Source organism: Peromyscus leucopus, chromosome 16_21 (genome assembly GCF_004664715.2).
Source record: "Peromyscus leucopus breed LL Stock chromosome 16_21, UCI_PerLeu_2.1, whole genome shotgun sequence".
In the NCBI taxonomy this organism is placed as follows: Eukaryota; Metazoa; Chordata; class Mammalia; order Rodentia; family Cricetidae; genus Peromyscus; species Peromyscus leucopus.
This window is the reverse complement of record NC_051084.1, coordinates 32,243,818-32,267,771: the sequence shown is the minus strand read 5'-3', so window position 1 is coordinate 32,267,771 and position 23,954 is coordinate 32,243,818. Positions and strand designations below refer to the sequence as shown.

The following is a 23,954-nucleotide window of genomic DNA, read 5'->3' as shown; positions in this document are numbered from 1 at the left end:
CCAGCACTCCCACAAAGATATGATCATGGTGCCAAGGAATTGTAATTCAAATCTGTATGTTTTTAAAATAAATGTGACTTTTATAAAACAAAGTTTTGAGAAACTAACAATGACCTTTATTGCTTTAATTTTTATCTGTCTATGTGTGTCTGTGTGAGTGTATGCCACATGTGTGCAGGTGGCCTAGGAGGCCAGAAAAAGGTACTGGATTCACTGGAGCTACAGTGAGTTGTGATCTGCCTGATGTGGGTGCTGGGAACCAAACTCAGGTCCTCTGAATGAGCAGCAAGTGCTCTTAACCAGTGAATCATCTCTGCAGCCACCTCCTTTGAGATTTAAGAAGGTAACCCTTGAAGTGCTTTTGACCCCTGTGCCAGGCATGCAGACTAGCTCATTAGTGTATATGCTCTAGGTGAAACCCTGTCCCAAACCAAAGACAGAAACGCACTGTTTCAGGACTCTGGGCTCCAAGTCACAAGCCGTGGCACTCCTTTTACAGTCACTTCTCAGAAATCTCAACGTGGCATCCGTGGTACTTGTCCCTACCTCCCAAGTGCTGGGATTAAAGGCCTGCGGCACCACACTTTCTAACAATGTATTATAACCAGTAACTGACACAAAGCATTCTAGGACAGACAACATTCCTTTATCTCCCATGTTAACATTTATTACATGAATAACATTTCTAGCAAAAACAAGTAACAAGTTCAATAATGGAGTTCACATTGACAGGTTTCAATTTGATCCATTAGCCAATTTGGGGAAAAGCCACATTGAATGAAGTGGTAAGATCAGAAAGCACCGTTTCCTTGCTACACAGAACTTACATACTCAAAGCCAGTATCAGATGCAGCACTGTTTTACACTGTTTTCCTAAGTATAGTCACTTAGACAGTTGAAAGCCCCTGTCTTCTTGGGTGAGAAACTAAAAGCACAGGTAAGAACACACCCATCACAGTAAATACCTGCATATTTACACTGACTTCTTCTGCCACCATCAACAACTCTTAGCTACTCCAACAAACTCAAATTTTGGGAACATTTTTGGTATCTTGGTCAAGTGCTACGAGGATTTTTAAATCTAGGGCTGTAATTTCAACTAATACTCCCAACCTCTGGGTTTATAATTCATAACACAATTGGGACTATTTAGATTCCAGATACCCCTTAAATTATTCAGAGCTATGCTTGATAAATAAGAGTGAAAATACAGAATTAACTGAACTTACATTCCTGAAGCCACCTGAATGCATCCTTAGGCTTTTTATTTACAGTATGTCCAGGAGAGAAAGTTAGCTAACTACTCAAGCTCTATCCTAGATGTCTGCTTAAGACTTGCAGTCTTATCCTCTCACATTGCACTATGCTACTTTTTGTAGAGCTAACAGTAAAATACATCATCCCAAATCTTAGGAAGGCAGCACATCTTTAAGAGTACTTATATATAAAAAGTAGCAACATCAGTGGTTTCAATATAAAAATTTATTTTAAGTCAAAGTATGCAACAAATAAAACCTACAGAAAACAGATTTTCCCATCACAATCTGTTGCTTTACCAAATAATATCTTGAAAACACATTCCTTCAGTCATTATAAAGTTCTTGAAATACAAAAGAAATTCAATCTGTAAGAAAGTCTAGTAGACAGATGCTGTTGTTAGGACTTGTACGTTGGTGGTGTTTTCAGTACATCCCACGCCATCCACCTCCACTCATTCCACCTTGCCCATAGTAACCTCCACTGCCTCCACCACCACGACCTTAAGAAGACATTAAGAACCACCATCAGACGTCCATGCACATTACAATAGTTATATTTTAAGGGAAAGACAGTGCCACAATACAGACTTACCGTAACCTCCCAAACCATCAGGAGTGCCGTATCCTCCACTGTAGTTGTTCCCCATTCCCATTCTCCCGACAGAGCCATAGCCTCCTTGATTATCTGCACATTAAAAAAAGGAACAGAGGATGGTTTCCAAAGTAGCCAACACTGCCTATTCCAAAGATTATGAACCCAGGTTTGGGAGGGATATGCTGAAGCACCAAGGCAGGAGGATTATGAGTTTCAGGCCAGCCTGGGCTACAGAGCAAGATGCCCCTATCTCAAATACAAAACTATACATACCCATTCCATCTCTGCCATAGCCTCCCATTCCGGAACCTCCCATTCCAGAGCCACCTCCAGGAGTGGAATTCAAGAAGAGTTCAATATATCGATGTTCTTTAAAAAAGAAGAATGTAAAAAGGTAAGAATAGGAGAGAAAGGGATGTTCAATCAAATGTACTAATTAAAGGTCAATCAGCTAGTATTTAAAGCAGGCTTATCCGTAAATATAGGACTAGATACAGGACTAGATAGGCAGCCATTAAAGTCTAGACATTAATAGGTGAAATGATTTTAAGACCTAGGATCTACCAAAGACATTTGAACAAGTAATGATTTTATAAACTGCACACACCTATACAACAGAAGCATGCCAAAGACACCACTTACGCATGTTGTTTTTATCTTTAGACATGGCAGCCACTGCATCTTCATGGGTCACAAACTCTACATCTGCCTCTCCTGTTGCTCTGCCATCGGCTCCAATGTCAATATGAACTCGGATTGGATTGAGTGGTGAGAAGAACTAAATAAAAGTTAATCACTTTTAAATTCCATTATTTAAAACGAGCACATACCTTAATTTTCTCCCTAATCCACTAAAATAAACTACTGAGGGTCTATAAAGGCTCTAGCATTGTGGAGGTAGGTTAAGTCATCCTTTGCTACAGAGGTGGTCAACTTGGCTCACATAGGAAAGGAGTACTTTTTTAAAATGCAAAGTACTTACTGCTTTTGAAGTAAGGCAATACTAAATTTTAAATGAAGTTTGGGGTTGTTTCAGACCCTACTACTAAAGGCAAATTCCTACCTGATTGACTCTATTCTTAACTGAGCTTTTTTTGATGCATTTTTAAAAACTGTTTAAAAATGCCATGTAGGTCAGCACATAATGGGCACAAAACCTATGTGCATAGTAGGCAAGTAATCTATCACTAAGTGGCAAGCTTAGTCTGAATCTTAATAAAAGAGATAGGGCATGGTGGCTGCCTGTATTTCTAACATGCTCCAAGTCAAGTTAGGACTTCTAAATTCTAGTCCAGTTTGGGCTACAATGAGACCTCCCCGCCAAGAATAATAAATAAAAAATACCCATTATATACCACTTACATTAGCAATATCATTTTCAGTCGCACGAAAAGGCAGCCCTCTCATGTGCACAAAATGACCACCATGGAAACCTGAACTCGCATCACCAGCTCCACCATAGCCATGTCCTCCCATGCCTAGATTATAAACCATGGTGTATTCATGTAAGTATACACATATAAATCAACACGGCAGTGCAGTGACATAAGTTTCCATCAACACATCTAAGTTGCCTAATTACTACCGGACCCTTACAAAGAAAACAGCACTGACAATTTTCTTAGTTTACCTCTTCCATCTCTCATCCTGTCATCAAAGCCATCATTTCCATAGCCATAATTATTATAGCCACCATAGTCATCAAAACCTCCATAGCCTGTGCAAATGTAAGGAAAAAGAAATACCATTCTGAGCAACTTATTTGTAAGCTAGTTTACAGAATCATTTGTGGTCAATTCATTAATGTTTTCAGCTTACTGCGTATGAGAAAAGCAGTTAACCCTTGATGGGAATGCAAACATCCACAGGATAAATTCAAACACAACATGAAAACCAAATTTCATTGTTATGCCAAGAAGAAACATGCCAGTTATCTTTATTTTTATTTCTACATTAAGTTTTCTAGGTGTTAATATGTGCATCAATCAAGTTCCACAGTGGAAATCCCATAATTTCATGAACAGGTTTTAAAACCTCGTAGGTACTGAAATTACTGCCATTTCTGTATTTCTTGACAAAGTGTCAGGAACATCAAGAAAATGACAACAGAACCTTTGTTCATTAGATACACATACCACCATCATATCCATCACCTCCTCGTCGCATTCTGTCATACATACTTCCACGCCCAGCTCCATAATAACCCCCTCTTCCTCCTATTGGTCTATCATATGGTCCCGGTCGCTGTCCCAGCAGTCTTCTTGGCGGATCATAAAATCCTTTGATTTCACTCCTGCTACTCCTGAAGATCTCAATATACCTATGTACAAAGGGTTAAAGTACAAGTTTCAGCACAGATGTATTAGAAAGTAAATTAGATACTGGGCAAAATGCAATAAGTTTGTCTATATCTAGGTACATAACCCAATTTAAATTGTCTAAATAAACCATAAGGTAAAATTTTTACACCTACAAACTTAAATAATTAAATATTTAAGTTTTACAGAGACAAATGAGTCATTTGAAAACACTGAATTATGAATATATTTTTAGTTTGTTTCCTTTAGTACAAGATAGGTATGTAAGAAAAACAAGTGATTATACAAAACAAATTTAACAACATCCTACAAAGAAATGGAAACAATTTAATTTTAATTTAAACTATTAGCATTAATTCCCCACCCAAATCTGTAGTTTCCATGTTAAATATAGGTAATTATCAATTCTTTAAAACTACCCCAGAAAAATGTTATGGTTACCCCCCCATTTAAGCAATAGTGACCCACAACCCCCAAAAATAAAAATTGAACACCATCCCAAACTCTCCATCCCCACCTGTGCCCTATTCTTTCCTTGTGTTTCCCCAGAGCATTTTCTGCTATCTCCTTTGAAGCAAACTGCACGAAGGCCTCCCCTGTGCTTCTCCCCTGGTAGTCCATCGTCAATGTTATCCCATTTGGCACGATTTCCAACCCTTTAACCCAAGGACAAATACCCCATCAAGGGGAACAGTGTTAAAGGCTGAAACATTCCCATCTGAATCAAATATTTAAAACAAGTCTAAACAAAACAAAACAAAACGCTTAGTTTCCCATCACCCCATAATACAAATGGAATATTTTTCAAATATCACTGGATTAAATATTTTCTTTGACTAGTGTTTTAAAATTATACTTCTAAAAACCCACTACATGAAAAAACTATTAATCATTTAACTGTGCTCCCAATGCTAACTCATAGCCCATGTCATCACAGTTATTCTCAGTTAACTATACTATACATCAATCAACGTTTACATAGCCTACACATTCTCTATTGAATATTAACTGGAGCACATTTCCCATTTTATTATATAACCCAGATTATCACAAAATTAAGTTGCAAAATCAAATGGGTTTTATAAATTAAAAACCATCTAATAAAAAACATACAATTAAACTACTACTAAACTTTTACTAGTACTAGAGGTACCTTGAAAGAACTGAACTATCTCCTCTTTGCTGCAACCAAATGGCAGTCCTCGAAGTCGCACTGTGCCATCACTAGCGTCATTTGGACCATTATGTTTCATAACCCAATCCATTTCAATACCGCTTGATTTAAATGCTATGAAAACAAACAAGCACATAAAGCAGTCAATCACAACACACTCTTACCAAGATTGAACACCTCTCCCAAGTGTCACAGAATGCACAGAATGCATGCAAGGTGACTCCTGCAACAATCAGCAACAGTACCCTATTACACTCTACTTTGGGGTGGGGTAGGGAAAGGTAATGAAACTCACCCCTCTCTACCAAACAACCCTGATAGTCTAATAAGCACTTGAAGCATTCTACCACCAGAGTAAGATTTGTAACACACTCGATCCTTTCGTCATTCTACGTTTTTTTTTTTTTTAACTTTTCAGACTTCATTATGACCCACAGCTATGCAATTTCTTTTTGGTTTTGCAGACACGGTGTCAGTGTACCCACTATACTTAGCTTGTTTCTGTTTCCAAAACAAGGGTCTAACTTGGTAGCCCAGGTTAGCCTTGAACTTCAAGCAGTCCTGCCTCAGCTGTGAGTGCTAAGATTAGCTAAGTCACCTGTCCAAATGCAAAATGTTTAAGAACAATCACATGAAAGGTATACAGTATAGTCGTCTAAAAAAAAAAAAAAGATAAAGAAAATGACAGTAGCCAGGTAGACCTCAAGGTCATCTTTGACTACACCAGCAACTGGAGGGTAGCCTGGGCTGTACAAGACCCTGTTTCAAAAACAAAGGGAAACAAGTAAAAGGCTACTCAAAACCAAATGCTATCTATGCAGAATATGACAGAAGGATCTGGAGTTTGAGACTAGCTGGGACTACAAGGGAACTGCTTCAACACACACTTAGATGAGTACCTTCAATACTAACATCTTTTTTGGGGGGTGGGTAAGGGGAGTTAAAACAGAGTGACCAAGAACCAGGCTGGTTTTGAATCCCAGATACCTTCCTGCCTCTCAGCCCTGGAGAGCTGGAATTAAAGGGGAATGTCACCACTCCACATCATGCTCAGCCCCTCATCTTTTTTTAGTCAAGGAGGTCTAAACAAAGTTTACCCAAAAGTAACATATTGACACTCACATGGTATTTAAAAGGCACAGCGGGAAGCCCCCTCCATCCTCCAACCAACACACAACCTAGCTAGAACTCTTCCCTAGAGGCGGCACTTTCCTTTTACGATTCCAGAATATTTTTAGAGACTAATGCAGAAGTTCTGCAGCTGTGGAAACTTACCAGCCCTTGCTTAGTTCACTATTTAGCTGTAGGAATCCTACTCACCTGAATATTCCAATCTTTCCCTCACCACCTCCTTCTCTACCAACAAAACAATTTTTTTTTTCACTTGATTAGGCTTGAAGGTATATCAACACCATTCACTAATGGTTAATTCCGTATCATCCGTTAGAGGCAGCATCTACAATTCTAATTTTCTTAAAATCATATGGTAGCATACTCCTACAACCCTAGCCCTGGGAGGTTGAGGCAAGAGGTTCAGTAGTTCAAGGCCAGACCCTGCCTTTAAAAAATAAACAAATAGGCCGGGCAGTGGTGCATGCCTTTAATCCCAGCACTCAGGAGGCAGAGGCAGGCCGATCTCTGTGAGTTCCAGGTCAGCCTGGTCTACAGAGTGAGTGCCAGGACTGTTACACAGAAAGAAACCTTGTTTCAAAAAACCAAAATAAATAAAGGAAGCTGGGCGGTGGTAGTACACCTCTTTAATTCCAGCACTTGGGAGGCAGAGGAAGGCAGATCAGATCTCTGAGTTCGAAGACAGCCTGGTCTACACAGTGAGTTCCAGGACAGCCGGGGCTACACAGATAAACCGTTTCCCAAAAACTGGGGGGGAAAAGGAATAAATTTTTTCTACAACTCATACATCAACAAACCCATCTTATAGCTCAATGACAGACTAAATGTCTACCATGTACCAACCAGTGGATTACATCTTAAACATCTCTCCCCAAATAATACATGCATTAAGGAAAGCCAATGTAATTTCTCTACCAGTAACTATTAATCTCTACATGTGTATATCATCTGCATGTGTGTTTATTGTGTACTAGTGACTGAACCTCAAACCCTGCTGAGAGAAAATCCAGGCCCATTTTAAAGCAAAGTCCATGAAAAGGTAACACTCCTGACAGAACCAAAATGGTGAAAACACAATTTAAAAACTGACATAGCTAATTCTTCGGCACACTTGATTTAAAAGAAAGCACAAGGCCCTACATGGTGGCACATGTCTTTAATCCCAGCATGTGGGAGACAGTGACAGGCTGTGAGTTCAAAGTCAGCCTAGTCTACATAGTGAGGCTATCTTAACAAAAAATGAAAACAAAAACATGGGGTAGAATGGCTCACTAATCTGCCATTTGATGGCTACTTAAAATATTGAATTTCTGAGCCTGGTATTCACGATAAAATACAGCAGTAGTTGCTGGATAGTGGCACACACCTTTAAGCACTCAGGAGGCAGAGGCAGGCAGATCTCTGGGAGTTCGAGGCCGGCCTGGTCTACAAAGTGAGTTCCAGGACAGCCAGGCCTACACAGAGAAATCCTGGGGGGGGGGGGGGCAGGGGAGAACAGCAGTAGGTGAGGTATTGGCACCCACTACTGTATTTTACAAGAATATTTATATTCTGTAGTTCTGATCTGCTTCAGATAAACATTCACCTTTGACAATTAGACTGGATGGACCCTGTAAAGCAGGGGTTCTCAACCTTTCTAATGCTTCGACCCTTTAATGCAGTTCATGTTGTGGTGACCTCCCCAACAATAAAATTATTTTTGTTGCTACTTCATAACTAATTTTGTTACTGTTACAATTTGTTAACATTTGTGTTTTCCAATGGTCTTAGTCAACCCATAGGCTGAGAACCATTGCTGCAAAACCACTGAGATGCTCCACAAAATCTTAACTGTATCTGAAAAACCATTTCGGTCCTGAAAGGAAACAGAAATATTAAAGGTGTTTTGATGTTTAATACCATTCTAGAGTACCCCTGGAAGACAGTACCATATTAACTTTGAAATAAAAGCTCAGAAATGTTTTACCGTCTCCACTATTTTCTTAAAAACAAAAAGGGGCCAAGAATACAGCTCAGGGGTAGAATGCCTACCTAGCATGCATGAGGCTGCAGGCTCAGCTCAATTCCCAGTGCCACAAAAGCGAACCTCCTTAAATGAACTCTTAGGTTAGAGCAGTTCTCTCTTGTGGTGACACTGGCCCCCACCCAAGGCAGGGTCTTCTCTCTAACCTGGACTGGACTCTGCAGTGGGATTACAGGCGCTACCACACCAGCTTAGGAGAGTCCTTCCCCTCAGTGTAATGACTATCATTCATCAGTGAGGGCACTGGCTACTCCCGCACCCACACGGGTGATCACAACCTTGTATAACCCAGTTCCTGTGGATCTGACATTTCGGGCTTTCTACAGGCACCATGCATGCATGTGGTGCACACACATCCACACAAGCAAACCACTCATAAAATAAAGGGGGCAAAGTGGTATTTCAGTAGCAAATGCAAGGGAGAAAGCTCTTTTGTGTGTGTAAGACTTAACATACCAGTTTTGCTAGTATCAAGGATAAAGTTCTTAAATTCTCTGAAAAACACTAAGCTGCTAATAAAACTTTCAGAGCTATGCAACAGTTTACCATTTAGAATACTCCACTCCAACCTTTCTTTGCAACACTGTTATCAATTGGTCACTACTCTGCTTCTGGAATCCCAACTGTTCTCAGGCCCCTTATTCTAGACCTTGAGACAGGGAGACCAACCTGAGTTACACCCCCCCACCAATCCAAGGGGGTCCCAGGTGCAGTCCCTTGCCTGTAGCCCAGCTAGAGTGGAAGCCAAAGCAGAAGGGTAGGTTGAGCCCAGGGGGTCCCAGGCTGGCCTGGGTAAACAGTGAAACACTATCAGAAAACCTCCAAGTGTTAGTACAAATTAAAAATACTAGCAGTTAAAATGAGGCCAAATTTTTGAGACTTTAAATAAAACTTCCTAAAGGAAGTAAAAATTTCAGTCACAAAAGACTACATACTATTTCAATTATACACAACCCGAGAGCATAAAAATCTATAAAACATAAACATGATCTGTGACTTCCAAGGTCTGAAATAGAGAACAGGTCAGCATATGGAATGACTTAGTATGTACATCTTTTTGAAATTATAAAAGTTCTAAAATTGAGTTGTGATACTCTGAAAACTCGTACTAAAATCTGTAGAAATATCACTTTAAACAGAAGTTAATGGATGTTATGAACTGGGTATGGTGGCTCATAGCTGCCATCCCAGCAGTTGGAGGCAGAAACATCAAGATCCTCGAATTTCAAGGCCAGCACAGTCTACAGAGACCCTATGTCCAAACAAAACCATCTTGTAGGCAGAGGCAGGGGACTGCAGGAGAGCTAAGAGGGCAGCCTCCTGTGCATATCCAGTTGCAAGCTAATATCAAGAGCCTGTTTCAAAAAACCAAAAGATGTGTTTATAATGTAATCCAATCAAGAAAATGTGGGCATATCACTTAGCTCTTTACAGCAGAGTCTGAGTTCTTTGCATTTTAAAAGCCCATTACGGATCTGCTTTTTCTAGGTGGCATGGGCACTCCTGCAAGCTAACTTCCAGACCCAGGGTGTTCTTTTTCCTTTTTAACCCATATTCAATGAAAAACTACCGACACAGTTCTGATTTAAGGACCCGCAAACACCTCCACCAGCACGCGATTAGGCTAGGCTTTTGTTGTTGTTCAAAACATCACAGTTCCGACACTTGTTTTCAACATCCTAGCCATCAAATCAAAACGAATATATTTGACTTCCGGCCTTAATTACAAGTCGACACAAAACAACTCTTGGAGAATTAACTCCATAAAACCTCACTGAAGTATCCACCCCGGCCTTTTTAAAAGCAGTCCCCCAGTTTCCCCCGGACCCGGCCTTTTTGAAACACACCCACTTGATCCTATTCCTATCGGGTAAGCCGCTCACTTCTCTTGCAAAATTAAACTCTTGGTAAACATCTAATGTGTGTGTGTGTTGGGGGGGGGGTAGACCCTCTGGAGATGCGTACGTACTCCATCCGCAGGTCCAAATCTGGACCCTAAAGGCCGGCTACGCATCCTCTACCTCCTCCTGGACACCGTCCGTTTACCTAGCTTGCCCTAGAGCCCAGACCCGGGGAGAGAAGGCCACCTCGGCCACCGAGCCGCGCGATTACAAAGGAGGACCGCGTCCGCCTTTGTCCTGCCTCGGGAGCTGGAGCGCCCCCGTCTCCGCTGGCGTCTCCTTCCCCCCCCCACCAGCTCCCTCCACCTGTCTCACCCCGGCGATCTGCGTCAGCCGTCACCAAGCAGCCCGGCCAGCCCAGGTAGTGTCCCCCCACCCCACCCCACCGCCCGCCCCCCGCTTCGGGACCACAGAGGACCGAGGCCCGCCGTGGGAGGCCGGGCCGCGCCGGGCGCCATTTCCACCCGGGAGCGCGTCCCGCTCGCCCCGCTCCCCCCACCCTTCCTCCCTTACCGGAGAGCTCCGACTCACCTCCCCCCCCAGCTCCCACCCCCCTCCCGGCCCTTTCCCCAACACTTCCCACCAGCTGGAGACGACCGAGGTCAGCCCGAGCCGGGAAAGGCGGGAAGGCGACCCCGGCAGCCCACCGGCCCCAAGATGGCGGCAGCCGAGCGGCGGGGAGAGCGGGGCGAGCGGGCGGGCGGGCGAGCGGCGGGGAGAGCGCGGCGTCGGCGGGCAGCCAGCCAGCCAGCCCGCCCCGGAGGCCGGCCGACGCCGACACTCCCTCCTCCTCCTCCGCCGCCGCCCTGGGGCTCCTCGCCCTTCGCCCGCCTCGGCTCTCGGCACCTGGGCGGCCCAACCTACCCCCTTCTACTTCAGAGACCCTGTGAGGCGCTAGGAACGCCGGCGCCAACGCTCGCGGGCAGGGACGGCGGGCTCGTCCGCGGGGAGCGCTCCCGACACAACGGTTTTTGGTTTCTCTCTCGCTCTCGCTCTCTCGCTCTCTCCCCACCCCCTCAACCGTCTCCGCCGCTGACAACCGCTCGGGGAGCTGCGCAGCACAGACACTGGCCGGGGGGGATGGGAGGGAGCGAGCGAGGAGGAGGGGGCGGGGCCGAGCGCCCCGGCCGGCCGCTCTCGCGAGACTTGACTGACAGGCCGGGCTCGGCGGGGGCGGGGCCACCCGCACCTGCGCACTTAAGGGGGCCTTGTCCGGCTGCCCGGCTGTGGCCGACTCCGTACCCCTCTCTCTCTCTGGCTTCAGCCAACGGCCCGCGCGTCCTCCCAGCTCGCCTTTCCGGGAGGGCGTGAGTCGGTTCGGAGGGGAACCGTCGTGATGCCGCGGTTTGCTAAAGGCTCTTTCCGGCTCCGCCGGGAATAAATGCCCTCCAGGCCCGCCCCGTGCCCGGCGTGGAAGGAGCCACGTGGTCCGGCCCCCCAACACCAGGGAAAGGCTTTCTCTCTCCCGTCCACCATGCTTGCATTATGCAATCAGAAAGAATGCGTGTTTGGCCCCACGGTACCCAGATACGGAGCTACCCAACCCAGCAGGATTTCGGTCCCAGCCTGGGGGTTGGCTCTCAGTGAGGAGCCAGCCTTGACCTCTTGATTGGTTTCCTACCTGCCACGTTTAGTTTTTCTCTTCATTAAACCCAGGGACAGATCAGGGGCTCAGGGCAGTTGACTTCGTTTTCTAAATAGAATTTGGTATTCCTGAAAATGATGCTTCACAGGCGACACCTAAGGAACGCTTTTTGGGGTTCCGAGCTGGTACCACGGTTCCTCATGACACCCCCATGGCCTTCTAAGTTTTAACACAAATGGCACATGGAAAAAAAAAATCTGTGGGAAGGTGAAGAGCAATATTGGGGGAAGAGACTTAGAGCAGGAGCTGGAGAGATGGCTCAGTGGCTAAGGGCACTGGCTGCATGCACCCCCAGAGGTCCTGAGTTCAATTCCCAGCAACCACATGGTGGCTCACAATCATCTATAGTAGGATCTGATGCCCTGTTCTCACAAAGAGTTGTACATGCAGATAGATCTCTCATATGCATAAAATAAATCTTAAAAGGGGGGGGGGCTTAGAGCAATTAATGGGCAAAGAGAAGATGAGTTTAGTCACAGGCCAGGCAGGACGGGTGAAGGCTGTAAACGTGACTGTGAATGGGGATACATGGTAGTCATCCTTCAATGTGTAGTTCAAAGAGTTCTTTGTGCTAAAGAGACTGGGAAGCCCATCAGGAGTGGAGTGGGCCTGGGAGGGGACCGTAGCAGTGGAGAAGGATGCGTTTTATTTACCGCGAGATTTGTGTGTGTGTTTAGACTGGAGCCAGGAGGCCAATTACTTAGTTTCTGGTATGGAAATTTCCATTTCACAGCTTTAATTCATCTTCAAACCTACTTAAATTTCTTTAGTACTCTACTGATTTTAACCCATAATATTCCTCAGAGGAAGTGGGGGTGGGTAATGTGATTATAATTCCAGACATGAAAACAGAAGCCGTAATAGCTCGGGTTTATTAAGAACTTACTGGTACTAGGTATGGTTAGCAAATCATTGTCTTTGTTCTTGGGTAGTCAAGGATATCCTTGAACTCCTGACCCTCCTACCTCCATGTCAACTGTGTCTCTATAGCCCTAAAAGGCAGTATTCATTTCACAGATGCTGTGCCTAATCCCAGAACAATGAAAATAGTTGCCAAAGGTATAGAGCGGAGTGAGTGATGCAACTCTAAACCTTTTTTTTTTTTTTTTTTTTTGTGGTTACAAGTAAGTTAGTAGTTTACTGGTTGGAGACTTTTGCTGAAGTTATCCTATTGTTACTACAACCCTCTAAGGTCTCCCCTTTCTTTTAATAGCTGCGGATTGAATTTAGGGCCTAAAGCATGTTCTCCCTTTAAGAAGTAATTGGTTTATTAGCAAAACTGGAAGCTCCACACTTAGAGTGAATTCTCCCCAGGGCCTTCCTTCCCTGGATTTAAATTACATGGCTTCTTTATTCTTTCATCCTTTCAACCCGATTTGGTAGGAGGAATTCTGTAATCCCTTTCGCTCTTCGCCTGGAATTCAGTCCACTTACTGCCTGAATGAATTTGGCATTCTTTGCACCCACTTTGTGTGGTTATGGGCGACAAGCCTCCCATCATTCTCGTGAATCGGATGTATGACTTTTCACCACCCAGTAGTGATGTTTCTCTTGGAGGGTTTTTGTTGTTGTTGTTGTTTTCATAATTTCTTTATGGCGAGCGCTCTTTACAAACACTATGAGGATTTAGAAGGCCCTTTGCCTTTTTATTACAGCGAGTAGGAATTTTTTTAGTTTAAAGATGCATTATGCCGTGGTAAACGTAATTTTTATTAGCTTCCTCCCCCACGCATTTGAACCCTGTTAGTAAGGCTTGGTGCGATCGGACCCTGCCGCTTCTCCAGTGATGCCTGCAGAATTGTTTCCAGATTGATCGCTAAGGAATTGTTTCCATGGAGATGGTTACAACTCAGGGCTCCCAGCGGCTCTCTTGATCGTCCCTCTCTTTTTACCCTTCTTCCCTCCCCTCCCCCCATCTCTCTACCACCTCTCTCTTTCCTCTCTGGGCAGAGAGATCAGAGGGACCCTGAAGGGGATTTTTGTTACAGTTTACAATGAGAGAAATGAAGCAGGAGGAGGAAATGGAAGTACCCAACCTCCCAGAGGAAAACAATACGAGGCACACGTGACCATGTATTAATCCATCAGCATGAAAAGGAGAGGAAAATTCCATGCAGGCCTGCCTGAAAATGAAAGAGAAACTGAGAGATTGCATTCTCTTGAGGCAGACAGAGCACATTAGCTAAAAACTAGTTTACAATCGATGTTCATATATCCCTAATGATACTGCAGAGTATCATTAACATGGGATTATCATAATCATTTTGCCTGTATGAAAACAAACCCAGAACAAAACAAGCCACAGAAACGTACTGGCTTTGTGTCTAATCAGTGTCTAATGGCTTTGTAACAGCAGCTCTGACAAAACCTTCCTGAAGGGCTTCTTCGGTTCATGCCCGGCTATCTGGTGTCTTTAGGAAAGGACCACCTTCTTCTCATGACCATCATTGTTTCTCGGGGCAAGGCTTTCGGGCAAAGATTTCATTCTTGAGACTTTGTTTGAATGACTTCGCTGGGATCTATGGAAACCAAAAGACCTCCTCTAGGATGATCCTAAGGAAACAAACGGTAGCCCTGCGGCAGGAAGCACCTCGCCCGTTCATTCTCTGTATTTGAGAGCGCCTGTGCTTGTGTGTGCATGGAGGCCAGAGCGCAAGCATCTTTAACATTGTGTGTGTGTGTATGTGTGTGTGTGTGTGTGTGTGTGTGTGTGTGTGTGTTGTTTGCGGTGCAGGTGTGAAGGTCAGAGGACAGCTTTCGGGGGTCAGTTCTCTCCTACCATGTGGGTCAGGGTGTTAGGCTTAGTGGCAAGTGTCTTTACCTGCTGAGCCGGCTCACCTGCCCCGACCACCTCTTCATGAGACAGAGTCTGTCGTTGGCCTAGGGGTTGCCCAGGCCGGGCTGGCTGGTCAGCGAGCCCCCAGAGATTCTCGGGTCTCTGCCCCATGTCCAGCTTCTTCTCCGTGGGCTCAGATTCAGCTCCTCATGCTTGTAGGGCAAGCACTCTGCCTAATGAGCCATATCTTCAACCCCATTTTTTGAAAATAGTTCCAAATGCTGAACATTTCTTCTGCTCCAGGGATTACTGTGGGTGCCAGGGGGTGGGGGTGGGGCAGGAAAGATGAATCACCACCGTGGCTTTTAGAATATTTAAGTGGGCAACTATGTAGAAAATTCAGCATAGACCGTTTCTCTCAACACAGTTTTATAGTTTTCTATGTGTGCTGCTTTTTGGGACTTGTTACCTAGCCCAGGCTCCTCTGGTATTCTCCGTTCTACTGGTTCAGTCCACACGTGCGATTGACAAGTGTGTATCACCACACCTAGCTGTTAAGCATCTTTTTGTTCAAGAGTTAGGTTTATGTATGTGTGTGTGTGTGTGCATGTCTGCATGAGTTTATGTGTACTATGTACTCACAGGAGCCCCCAGAGGCCAGAAGGCATTGGATGCCATGGAAACTGGAGTCACGGGCAATTGTGAGCCACCTAATGTGGGTTCTGGGGACCCAACCCTGGTCCTCTTCGAGGGCAGTGAGCACACTTCACTACTGAGCCGTCTCTCTAGTCCTGCTTTTAAGCTTTTAGGGGTAGACCCAAATAGGTTTCACTGTATATGTATGTTTGTTTCTTCATGTAAAAACAGTAATGATGGTTACACTGAGCAGCAGAGACTTTAACTCATAGTTACCAGAGTCCAGCAAAGTTAGTATGTGTGTGTGTTGGTGTCTGTGCACAAACATGCATAACTGAGACCTAGTAAACTTAGGAATGTGGCGGGCGATGCCTGACTTTTTGCATGGATGCTAGGGTTCCGAACTCAGGTCCTCCCCCTTGTGTAGCCAGCCTCTGACCCACTGAGTCTTCTCCCCCACCCACAAAGTTACTCTGTAGAATATTGAAGAATAATTGGGCATAATGTCATGCTTTTTTTTTTTTTTTTTTTGGTTTTTCGAGACAGGGTTTCTCTGCATAGCTTTGCACCTTTCCTGGAGCTCACTTGGTAGCCCAGGCTGGCCTCGAACTCACAGAGATCCACCTGGCTCTCCCTCCCGAGTGCTGGGATTAAAGGCATGTGCCACCACTGCCCGGCCCATGCTTTTCTTTTACTTGGATAAATCAATGTCAAACTTTAATAACCTTCATAATCAGTGAATAGGAGGCCTGAGTTCTAATCTAGTCCTGCATACTTGCTTACCAGCTGCCAGTTAACTTTTCAGAACCTTAGTTTCTCAATCTCTTATATGGGCTGTTAGGATAAAAATTAGAAATGGAAACTTTCAAGCCAGGCATGGTGGCACAGTCTTTAATCCTAGCACTTAGGAGGCAGAAGCAGGTAGATCTCTGAGTTCAAGGCTAGCCTGGTCTACAGAGGGGGTTGTAGGACAGCCAGGGCTACGTAGTGAGACCCTGTCTTTTTTTTTTTTTAATGTACATTGATATTCTGCCTGCATGTCTATGTGAGGGAGTCGGATTCCCTGGAACAGGAGTTATAGACAGGTGTGAACTGCCATGTGGGTGTTGGGAATTGAACCTCTTGAAGAGCAGTCAGTGCTCTTAACCACTGAGCCATCTCTCCAGCCCCTAGAGACCCTATCTTGAAAAAACAAAAAAGAAGGGAAATTGAGGTATAGATAACTGTAGTTCTACCATATCTCATGTGTCTTTGTTTATGGCATTGTTAATAAACTTGGTTTCTCTTATGTAAACCTAATTAATAGTGAATTCAATAGAGATTTAATTTTTAATTTAATGTTGTTTTATACGTATGGATGTCTTGCCTGCACACCTGCTTGTGTATCACTTGTGTGCCTGGTGCCCAAGGAGGCCAGATAGGGTATCAGATCCCCTAGAACTGGAGTTACAGATTGTTGTGAGCTGCCATGTGGGTGCTGGGAATCAAATCTGGGTCCTCTGGAAGAGCAGTCAGCACTTTTAACCAGTGAGCCAGCTCTCCAGCCCCGGGAGAGAGTGTTTTTTTTTTTTTTTTTTTTTTTTTTTTTTTTTTTTTTTTTGGTTTTTCGAGACAGGGTTTCTCTGTGTAGCTTTGCGCCTTTCCTGGAACTCACTTGGTAGCCCAGGCTGGCCTTGAACTCACAAAGATCCGCCTGCCTCTGCCTCCCGAGTGCTGGGATTAAAGGCGTGCGCCACCACCGCCCGGCCCGAGAGAGTGTTTTTAGTGCTGTGTCTTAAATAATGTGTTGAGGGCTAGTGAGATGGCCTATTGGGTAAATACCAGCCAACGAGTTAGTCTGAGTTTGATCCTTGGGATTCCCAGTTAGAAAGAGAGAACCAGCTCCCACAGGCTATCCTCTGACCTCTACACACATTTCACGGCAAGACACACATCCCCCCCAACACATACACAAAAGAAAGTTCAATGGTTAAGAGGAGGACTAGGCTGCGCTTCCCAAGGACCCACGCTTGATTCCCATAACCATCTGTAACTCCAGTTCCAGGAGACTTGACGCCTTCTTTTGGCCTAGTTGGGCACCAGACATCATATGGTGCACAGACATACGTGCAGGCAAAGCACACATATGTAAAAAAAAAGAGAGAGAGATAATAAATTTATTAAATAATGAATTAATAAATTTTATATGTATGTGCCTTAACCTCCCAAGTGTTGGGATTACAGGTGTGGACTACCATGCCTGACATAACTTCCATTTTTATCGAGAACTGGATGCTTATATAGGAAGGAACTGTCTTCATTTTTGTGATAGTGTGGTGATATATTGTGTCCCCCAATATATTGTGCACCTTAATAAACTTGTCTGGGGTCAGAGAACAAAACAGCTACAATATTAAACATAGAGGATAGACAGTGGTAGCACATGCCTTTAACCCTAGCATTTCAGAGATCTGCCTGGATCTCTGTGAGTTCAAGGATACAGCCAAGCATGGTGACTCACACCTTTAATCCCAGGAAGTGATGGCAGAAAGCAGAAAGGTGTATAAGGCGTGAAAACCAGGAACTAGGTCTGGTTAAGCTTTTAGGCTTTTTTTTTTTTTTTTTTTTTTTTTTTTTTTTTTTTTTGGTTTTTCGAGACAGGGTTTCTCTGTGTAACTTTGCGCCTTTCCTGGAGCTCACTTGGTAGCCCAGGCTGGCCTCGAACTCACAGAGATCCGCCTGGCTCTGCCTCGCTTTTAGGCTTTTGAGCAGCACAGTTCAGCTGAGATCTATTTGGATGAGGACACAGAAGCTTCCAGTCTGAGGAAACAGGATCAGCTGAGGAATCGGCAAGGTGAGGAAGCTGTGGCCTGTTCTGTCTCTCTGATCTTCCAGCATTCACTCCAATACCTGGCTTCCAGTTTGATTTTATTAATAAGACCTGTTAAGATACTTGCTACATGATAGCAATACTATAACTTTTACTTACGATTTTGTTATATTTTATTTTGGCAATGCTGGGGATTGATCTGAGGATTCACACATGCTAGGCAGGTCCCCTACCACTGAGCTACTCAATTCCTTTTTATAATTTTGTGTGAAGGGGCTGGAAGAGTTAGTATGTGGATAATATAATGGATTACTTCATAGTTTCCCAGATCAGCATTTGATTTGATGGTGAGGATCAACTTGTTGCTTAATTAGATAATTCTTTTTTTCCCCCTCTGAGACAAGGTCTCATGTAGCCCAGGCTGACCTCAAACTGGCTATGTAGATGAGGGTGGCCATGAACTATAGTGATCTTTCTGCTTCCATCTCCAAAAGCTGGAGGAGAACTATGCTCCTCTGTCGGTTTTGTGGTACTGGGGGTCAATTCCAGAGCTTCATGCATGCTAGGCGAGCACTCTGCCAGAAGAATGTTATCCTCAGCCTCTAATCAGGTAATTGGAGATTGTGTGGAGAGTGGCTATAAATGGAGGAGGAGGAAGGCTAGGAGAAGGCACAGCAGAGGTGAGGAACACCGAGACAGAAGAGCGGTACTGGAGCCAGATGCAGCTGGTTGTGGTGCTACACACCAGTAATGCTCTGGAAGCAGAGGCTGGGGGTGAAAGTTCAAGGGCAGCCTGAGCTACATAATGAGTTCCAGGCCATCCTATCGTAGGTATCCAGAGAGAGCCTGCTTTAAAAAGCAAACAAACCAAACAGCAACACAACCCTAAAAAGAACCTATTGTTCAGGGTTGGAGAAATGTTTCAATAGTTTCAAGTGTTTGCTGTGGGCTGGAAAGATGGTTCAGCCAGTAAGAGCAGAGGACCTAGGTTTAATTTTCAGCACTCACAGGGCTTACAACCATCCAAAACTCCAGTTCAAGGGGACCTGACTCCCTGTTCTGACCTGTGGGCACGGGAATACAACGTGGTACACAGACATACACGCAGACAAAACACTCATACACATAAAATAAACCTTTTTTTAAAAAAAGGTATATGCTGTCTGCTCCCAGCACCCACATCAGGCACCTCACCACTGCCTATAAATCCAGCACCAGGAGATTGGGTGCACACCACACATGCCGTACACTCACACAGACTGCCCTAGTTAGCTTCCTGTTACTGAAATAAAGACTATGACCAAAAGCAAAGGAAAGGATTGTTTGGCTTACCCATCTCATCACAGTTCATCACTGAGGAAAGCCAAGGCAAGAACTCAAGCAGGGCAGGGACCTGGAGACAGGAACCAAAGCAGAGACTGTGGGAGAGAAGAAGGCTGCTCCCAGTGATCCCCAGAAACTGGAGTTACAGACAGTTGTGAGCTGCCACTACTCCAGTGCCTTTGAATTACTCCTTAGTGCCTAGTGCCTTGTTGGCTTTGAACACATTAAAAGTGTACTGTATTAGCGTTCTCTACAGGAACAGAACTTATAGGATGAATCTACCTACATATATATGGATACTCTCTATATATTCTATACTTAAATATAGACTATATATTCTAATAAATCCCCTTTATATATACATATATAATATTATCTAATAAAATGTATGTGTATATAAAGGGGACTTAATTAGAGTGGGTTACAGGCTGTGGTCCAGCTCATCCAACAATGGCTGTCTACCAACAGAAAGTCCAAGAATCCAGGGTTGTTCAGTCCACAAGGCTGGATGTCTCAGCTGGTCCTCAGTAGAGGAAGTAGGCGCTAATGTCAGTAAAGGAATGGACTTGGTATGGTGAGAGTGAGGGCAAGCTGACAGAGAGAGAGAGACAGAGACAGAGAGACAGAGAGAGAGACAGAGAGCTTCCTTCTTCCATGTCCTTTATATAGGCTGCCAGGAGAAGGTGTGTTCCAGATTGAAGGTGGATCTTCCCACCTCAGATATCCAGATTAGAAGTGGGTCTTCCCACTTCAGATGATTTCATTAAGAAAAAAAAAATATCCTCACAGGTGTGCCCAGTCATTTGGGTTTTAGTTAATTTCAGATGTAGTCAAGTTGACAACCAATAGACATCACACATACCATCTTGCTCAGGGGCCAGCGCTTGCTCACGAGGACTTGCTCCTTGCGGCTAACTCAGCCAGCTTTCTTAACCACCAAGAACCACCTGCCCGGAGGTAGCATTGCCCACAGTGGGCTGGGTCCTCCTGCATCATCCATGATTCAAGAAAATGTCCTACAGGCCTGCCTACAGCTCAGTCTGTTGGAGGCATTTTCTTAATTGAAGTTCCCTCTTCCCAGGTGACTCTAGCTTGTGTCAAGTTGGCAAAAAACAAAAACAAAAAAAACTAAATAGCAGGACTGGAGAGATGGCTCAGAGGTTAAGAGCACTGGCTGCTCTTCCAGAGGTCCTGAGTTCAATTCCCAGCAACCACATGGTGGCTCACAACCATCTGAGTGAGATCTGGTGCCCTCTTCTGGCCTGCAGGGATACATGCAGGCAGAACACTATACATAATAAATAAATAAGTCTTAAAAAAAACAACTAAATAGCGAACAGACATTGGTGCATACACATAAATAAAATCTTAAAACAACAACAAAACAAGCAGAAAGTAGGCATCAGAATCTCCAGTTGTTATTGTTGAGTTGTCTGTTTCTTCCTTTGCTCTGTTAATTTTGCATTTTGATGCTGTTAGGAGGTGCTTGTTTATTTTTGCCATATCTTCTTCGTGGATTAATCCTTTTATTATAACACGTCCTCCTTTGTTCCTAGTAATAGCTTTTGTCTTAAAACTTATTATATAGTGAGCTAGAGAGACAGCTCAACGGTCAAGAGCACTGGGATGTTCTTCCAGTGGACCCAGGTGCAATTCCCAGCACCCACATGGTGGTGAGAGAGCAAGACAAACTCCATTTTAAAGAAAACTTCATTTCTAGCAATACTAAGATAAAAGCTGAACCAAGCTCCAGAGACATAAACACCCAGCTACGACTCTGGTCAAGGTGACCCACCTCCAGGCTAGGTAGGCTGCTGGCCAAAAAATAGTTATGAAGCTAAAACAAAAACTTGTCAAAGTCTCCAGTAGTACTGGGAGAGTCTCCAAATGTATCTTGTCTTCTGTAGTTCTTCTCTTGGGTAAATGTTCTTACTGTTAACTGAAGTATGACCCTGACATGTAAAGGCTTCTACCCCCTGGCTTGTGGTTTTTCCCTTTAGAAACCCTTCACTCTGAGAGCTCAGGGCTGTCCTCCTTCACCTGGCCAGCCAGTGTGTTGGACGTGGACCAAGTCCGGGCTTGCATCGGATATTGGCTCTGTGGTGATCTTGCTTGGAGGTCTCATGATATGGGCACAACAGTGGCTCACAAGCAATCTATAATTCCAGTTACAAGAGGTCTGATGCCCTCTTCTGGTTTCCTTGGGTACCAGGCACATGTGTGGTACATATACATACATGAGGCAAAGCACCCATACATATAAAATTTTTAAAAAGTAAATCTATTCCGTAGTCACTATGATTGGTTCTTTCTTTTTCTCAGTCCTGCCCCATTGCCCTGGTCCCTCCACCTCCACGAATCTCTTTATGCAGACTACGATGCTGGGGATGTCTGAGATATTGCTCCACCAAGCCAGGTTGCTCTTCAGCAGGCTCCCAGGCTCCCTAGGGAGCAGTGCAGCCTGACTTACGTTTCCAGGTCACAATCATGAGTACGTTCTATTATTTGCAGTCAGATTTCAAATGTGGTCCAGTACCAGACTGACTTTCTCTCAATTCAACTCTCCTCTCTGCTGATGCACAGTTGTTGTTGAGGCAGAGGCATGCCGGGCACGGTGTTGCATGCCTTTAGGTGCACGCCTTTAATCACACCACTCAGGAGGCAGAGGCAGACAGATCTGTGAATTCCAATCCAGCCTGGCCTACACAGTGAGTTCCAGGCCAGCCAGGACTACACAGTAATACCCTATCTCAAAACAAAGGAAACAACCATAAAAGTTTTGGAACCACTCTGTCCTCCAGCCTCTGCTGCAGAGATGAGAGAGCATGCTGGGCAATAAACATCAGTCAGACAGGTGATGGAAACTTTGTCTAAGCCTCTGAGGCTCAGTCTTGATTTTTTTTTTTTTTTTGGTATTTGTTTTTGTTTCAATAATCCTCACTATTCCCCCCATTTTTTAATTGAAAATAAATTTCTTATCATACCATATATTCTGATCATGGTTTCTCTAATCTCCTCCCAGGTCCTCCCCACCCCTCCACCCATCCAGTTCCACACCTTCTTTCTCTCTTACTTTAGAAAACAGACAGGCAAACAAACAAACAAACAAAAAACAGAAAACAAACAAAAACAAAGAAAAAGCACAAAAAGCCACACACATTATTAAAACACAAAATCTAAAACCATAATTTACAAGCAAAAGACCAGTAAGGTAGAAAGTACCCAAAGTAATATTAGGCCCAAACAAACAAACACTCCAGAAATACCACTGAATTCAGTTTGTGCTATTTACTGCTGGGCATGGGGCCTGCCCTTAAGTGTGATTTATATATCCAGTGAGACTCCATTGGAGGAGACTAATTTTTCCTTTGCAAGCGGTTACCATTTGGAGATAGCTGCTTGGTTAAGGATGGGAGTTTGTGTCCACTTTCCCCTCCCAGTCTGGGACCCCGTCTGACTTGGACCTGTGCAGGCCCTGTGCATGCAGCCACAGTCTCGGTGAGTTCACATGTACCAGTCCTGTTGTGTCTAGAAGACAATGTTTTCTTGTGTCCTCCATCCCCTCTGGCTCTTACAATTTTTCCACCTCTTCGGAAACTACTGATCCCTGAGGGGGAGGGGCTTGATGAAGACAGCTCATGTAGGACTGAGTGTTCCAAGGTTTCTCACTCTCTGCACATTGTCCACTTGCAGGTCTCTGTGTTTGTCCCCATCTATTGCGGGAGGAAGCTTCTCTGATGATCTATGGGTAGTAGAGCAGAATGTCAAGTTCAAGCAGATAGTGGTTGATTACTCCCACGACTTTTGTGCCTCTATTACACTCCTGTATCATGTGGGCAGGTCGCCATTGTGGATAGGGTATTTTGTAGCTGGTTTGATGGTTACCTTTCTCCTCTGGTCGTGTGGAGAGTACCTTCTAGTACCATAAACACTAGTCAGTAGGGGTTAAGGCTCTCATTAGGCACCAGCTCAACTCCAAGAGAATGTAGGTGTTGCCTTCATCAATGGGGCCTTACCATCAGTTTGTGGAGAGCAACCATCAGCCTTGGCAATAGCTTGGGTTGTTCGGGGGCTTCTATGGGGCCCCTTTGGCCAACAACTCAGTTAGGTGTAACCCATTCCTGACACTGGAGGTTTCCCTTACGTGGCAAAAGATGCCTAGTTGGGGTTTTGTCCCCCCTGTTATTTGGCAAGTCCATTTAGATTTCGTTCCTATCTGTATATATTTTAAGAAGCTTCTACTGTGGTAGGATTCCATATGACCCTTCAAACAATGGCCCTTAGTGTTAATTGTTCCCTGCCTCTCTCCATTTAATACTCCTATTCCACTCTCTCCCTGTCTTCCATAACAATATATTCTATCC

At 44.4% G+C, this 23,954-nt stretch overlaps 2 protein-coding genes across 9 annotated transcripts in view; one reads left to right on the top strand and one right to left on the bottom strand.

The window, feature by feature from the left end:
• Positions 1-644: 644 nt before the first annotated feature.
• Positions 645-11,479, bottom strand: Hnrnph3 (heterogeneous nuclear ribonucleoprotein H3). 5 transcript variants are annotated; one of them, XM_028881100.2, is made up of 10 exons: positions 11,266-11,479; positions 5,326-5,460; positions 4,690-4,828; positions 3,990-4,174; positions 3,485-3,571; positions 3,217-3,332; positions 2,497-2,632; positions 2,128-2,223; positions 1,852-1,944; positions 645-1,759 (listed from the first exon to the last, which is right to left on the bottom strand). In XM_028881100.2, the coding sequence occupies exons 2-10, from the start codon at positions 5,435-5,437 to the stop codon at positions 1,683-1,685; spliced, it is 1,041 nt and encodes a 346-aa protein (XP_028736933.1). In that variant the 5' UTR covers positions 5,438-5,460; positions 11,266-11,479; the 3' UTR covers positions 645-1,682. The 5 variants fall into 5 exon arrangements, with proteins under 5 accessions (XP_028736933.1, XP_028736931.1, XP_028736930.1 ...); XM_028881098.2 differs by lacking the exon at positions 11,266-11,479 and adding an exon at positions 10,985-11,078; XM_028881097.2 differs by lacking the exon at positions 11,266-11,479 and having other exon boundaries at positions 5,326-6,935.
• The window catches only part of LOC114701133 (phenazine biosynthesis-like domain-containing protein 2), a 41,899-nt gene continuing 26,144 nt past the window's right edge, over positions 8,200-23,954 (top strand). For 3 of the 4 annotated variants that reach the window (XR_005090116.1, XM_037199829.1, XM_028881102.2), the window contains exon 1: positions 8,200-10,762. The gene's annotated coding sequence lies outside the window, so the exon portion shown is untranslated. Of the gene's footprint in view, positions 10,763-18,254; positions 18,292-23,954 lie in introns of those variants that run through there. The other variant, XM_037199828.1, reaches the window with a different exon arrangement.

Coding starts and splice junctions, on each gene's coding strand:
- Hnrnph3 (XM_028881097.2), bottom strand. CDS start 5,482: ATGTGCTTGTTTGTTTTCATAGCATTTAAATCAAGCGGTATTGAAATG. Junction 1,945..2,127: donor CTATGGCAGAGATGGAATGG/GTATGTATAGTT, acceptor TTTAATGTGCAG/ATAATCAAGGAGGCTATGGC. Junction 1,760..1,851: donor TGATGGTTTGGGAGGTTACG/GTAAGTCTGTAT, acceptor TGTCTTCTTAAG/GTCGTGGTGGTGGAGGCAGT.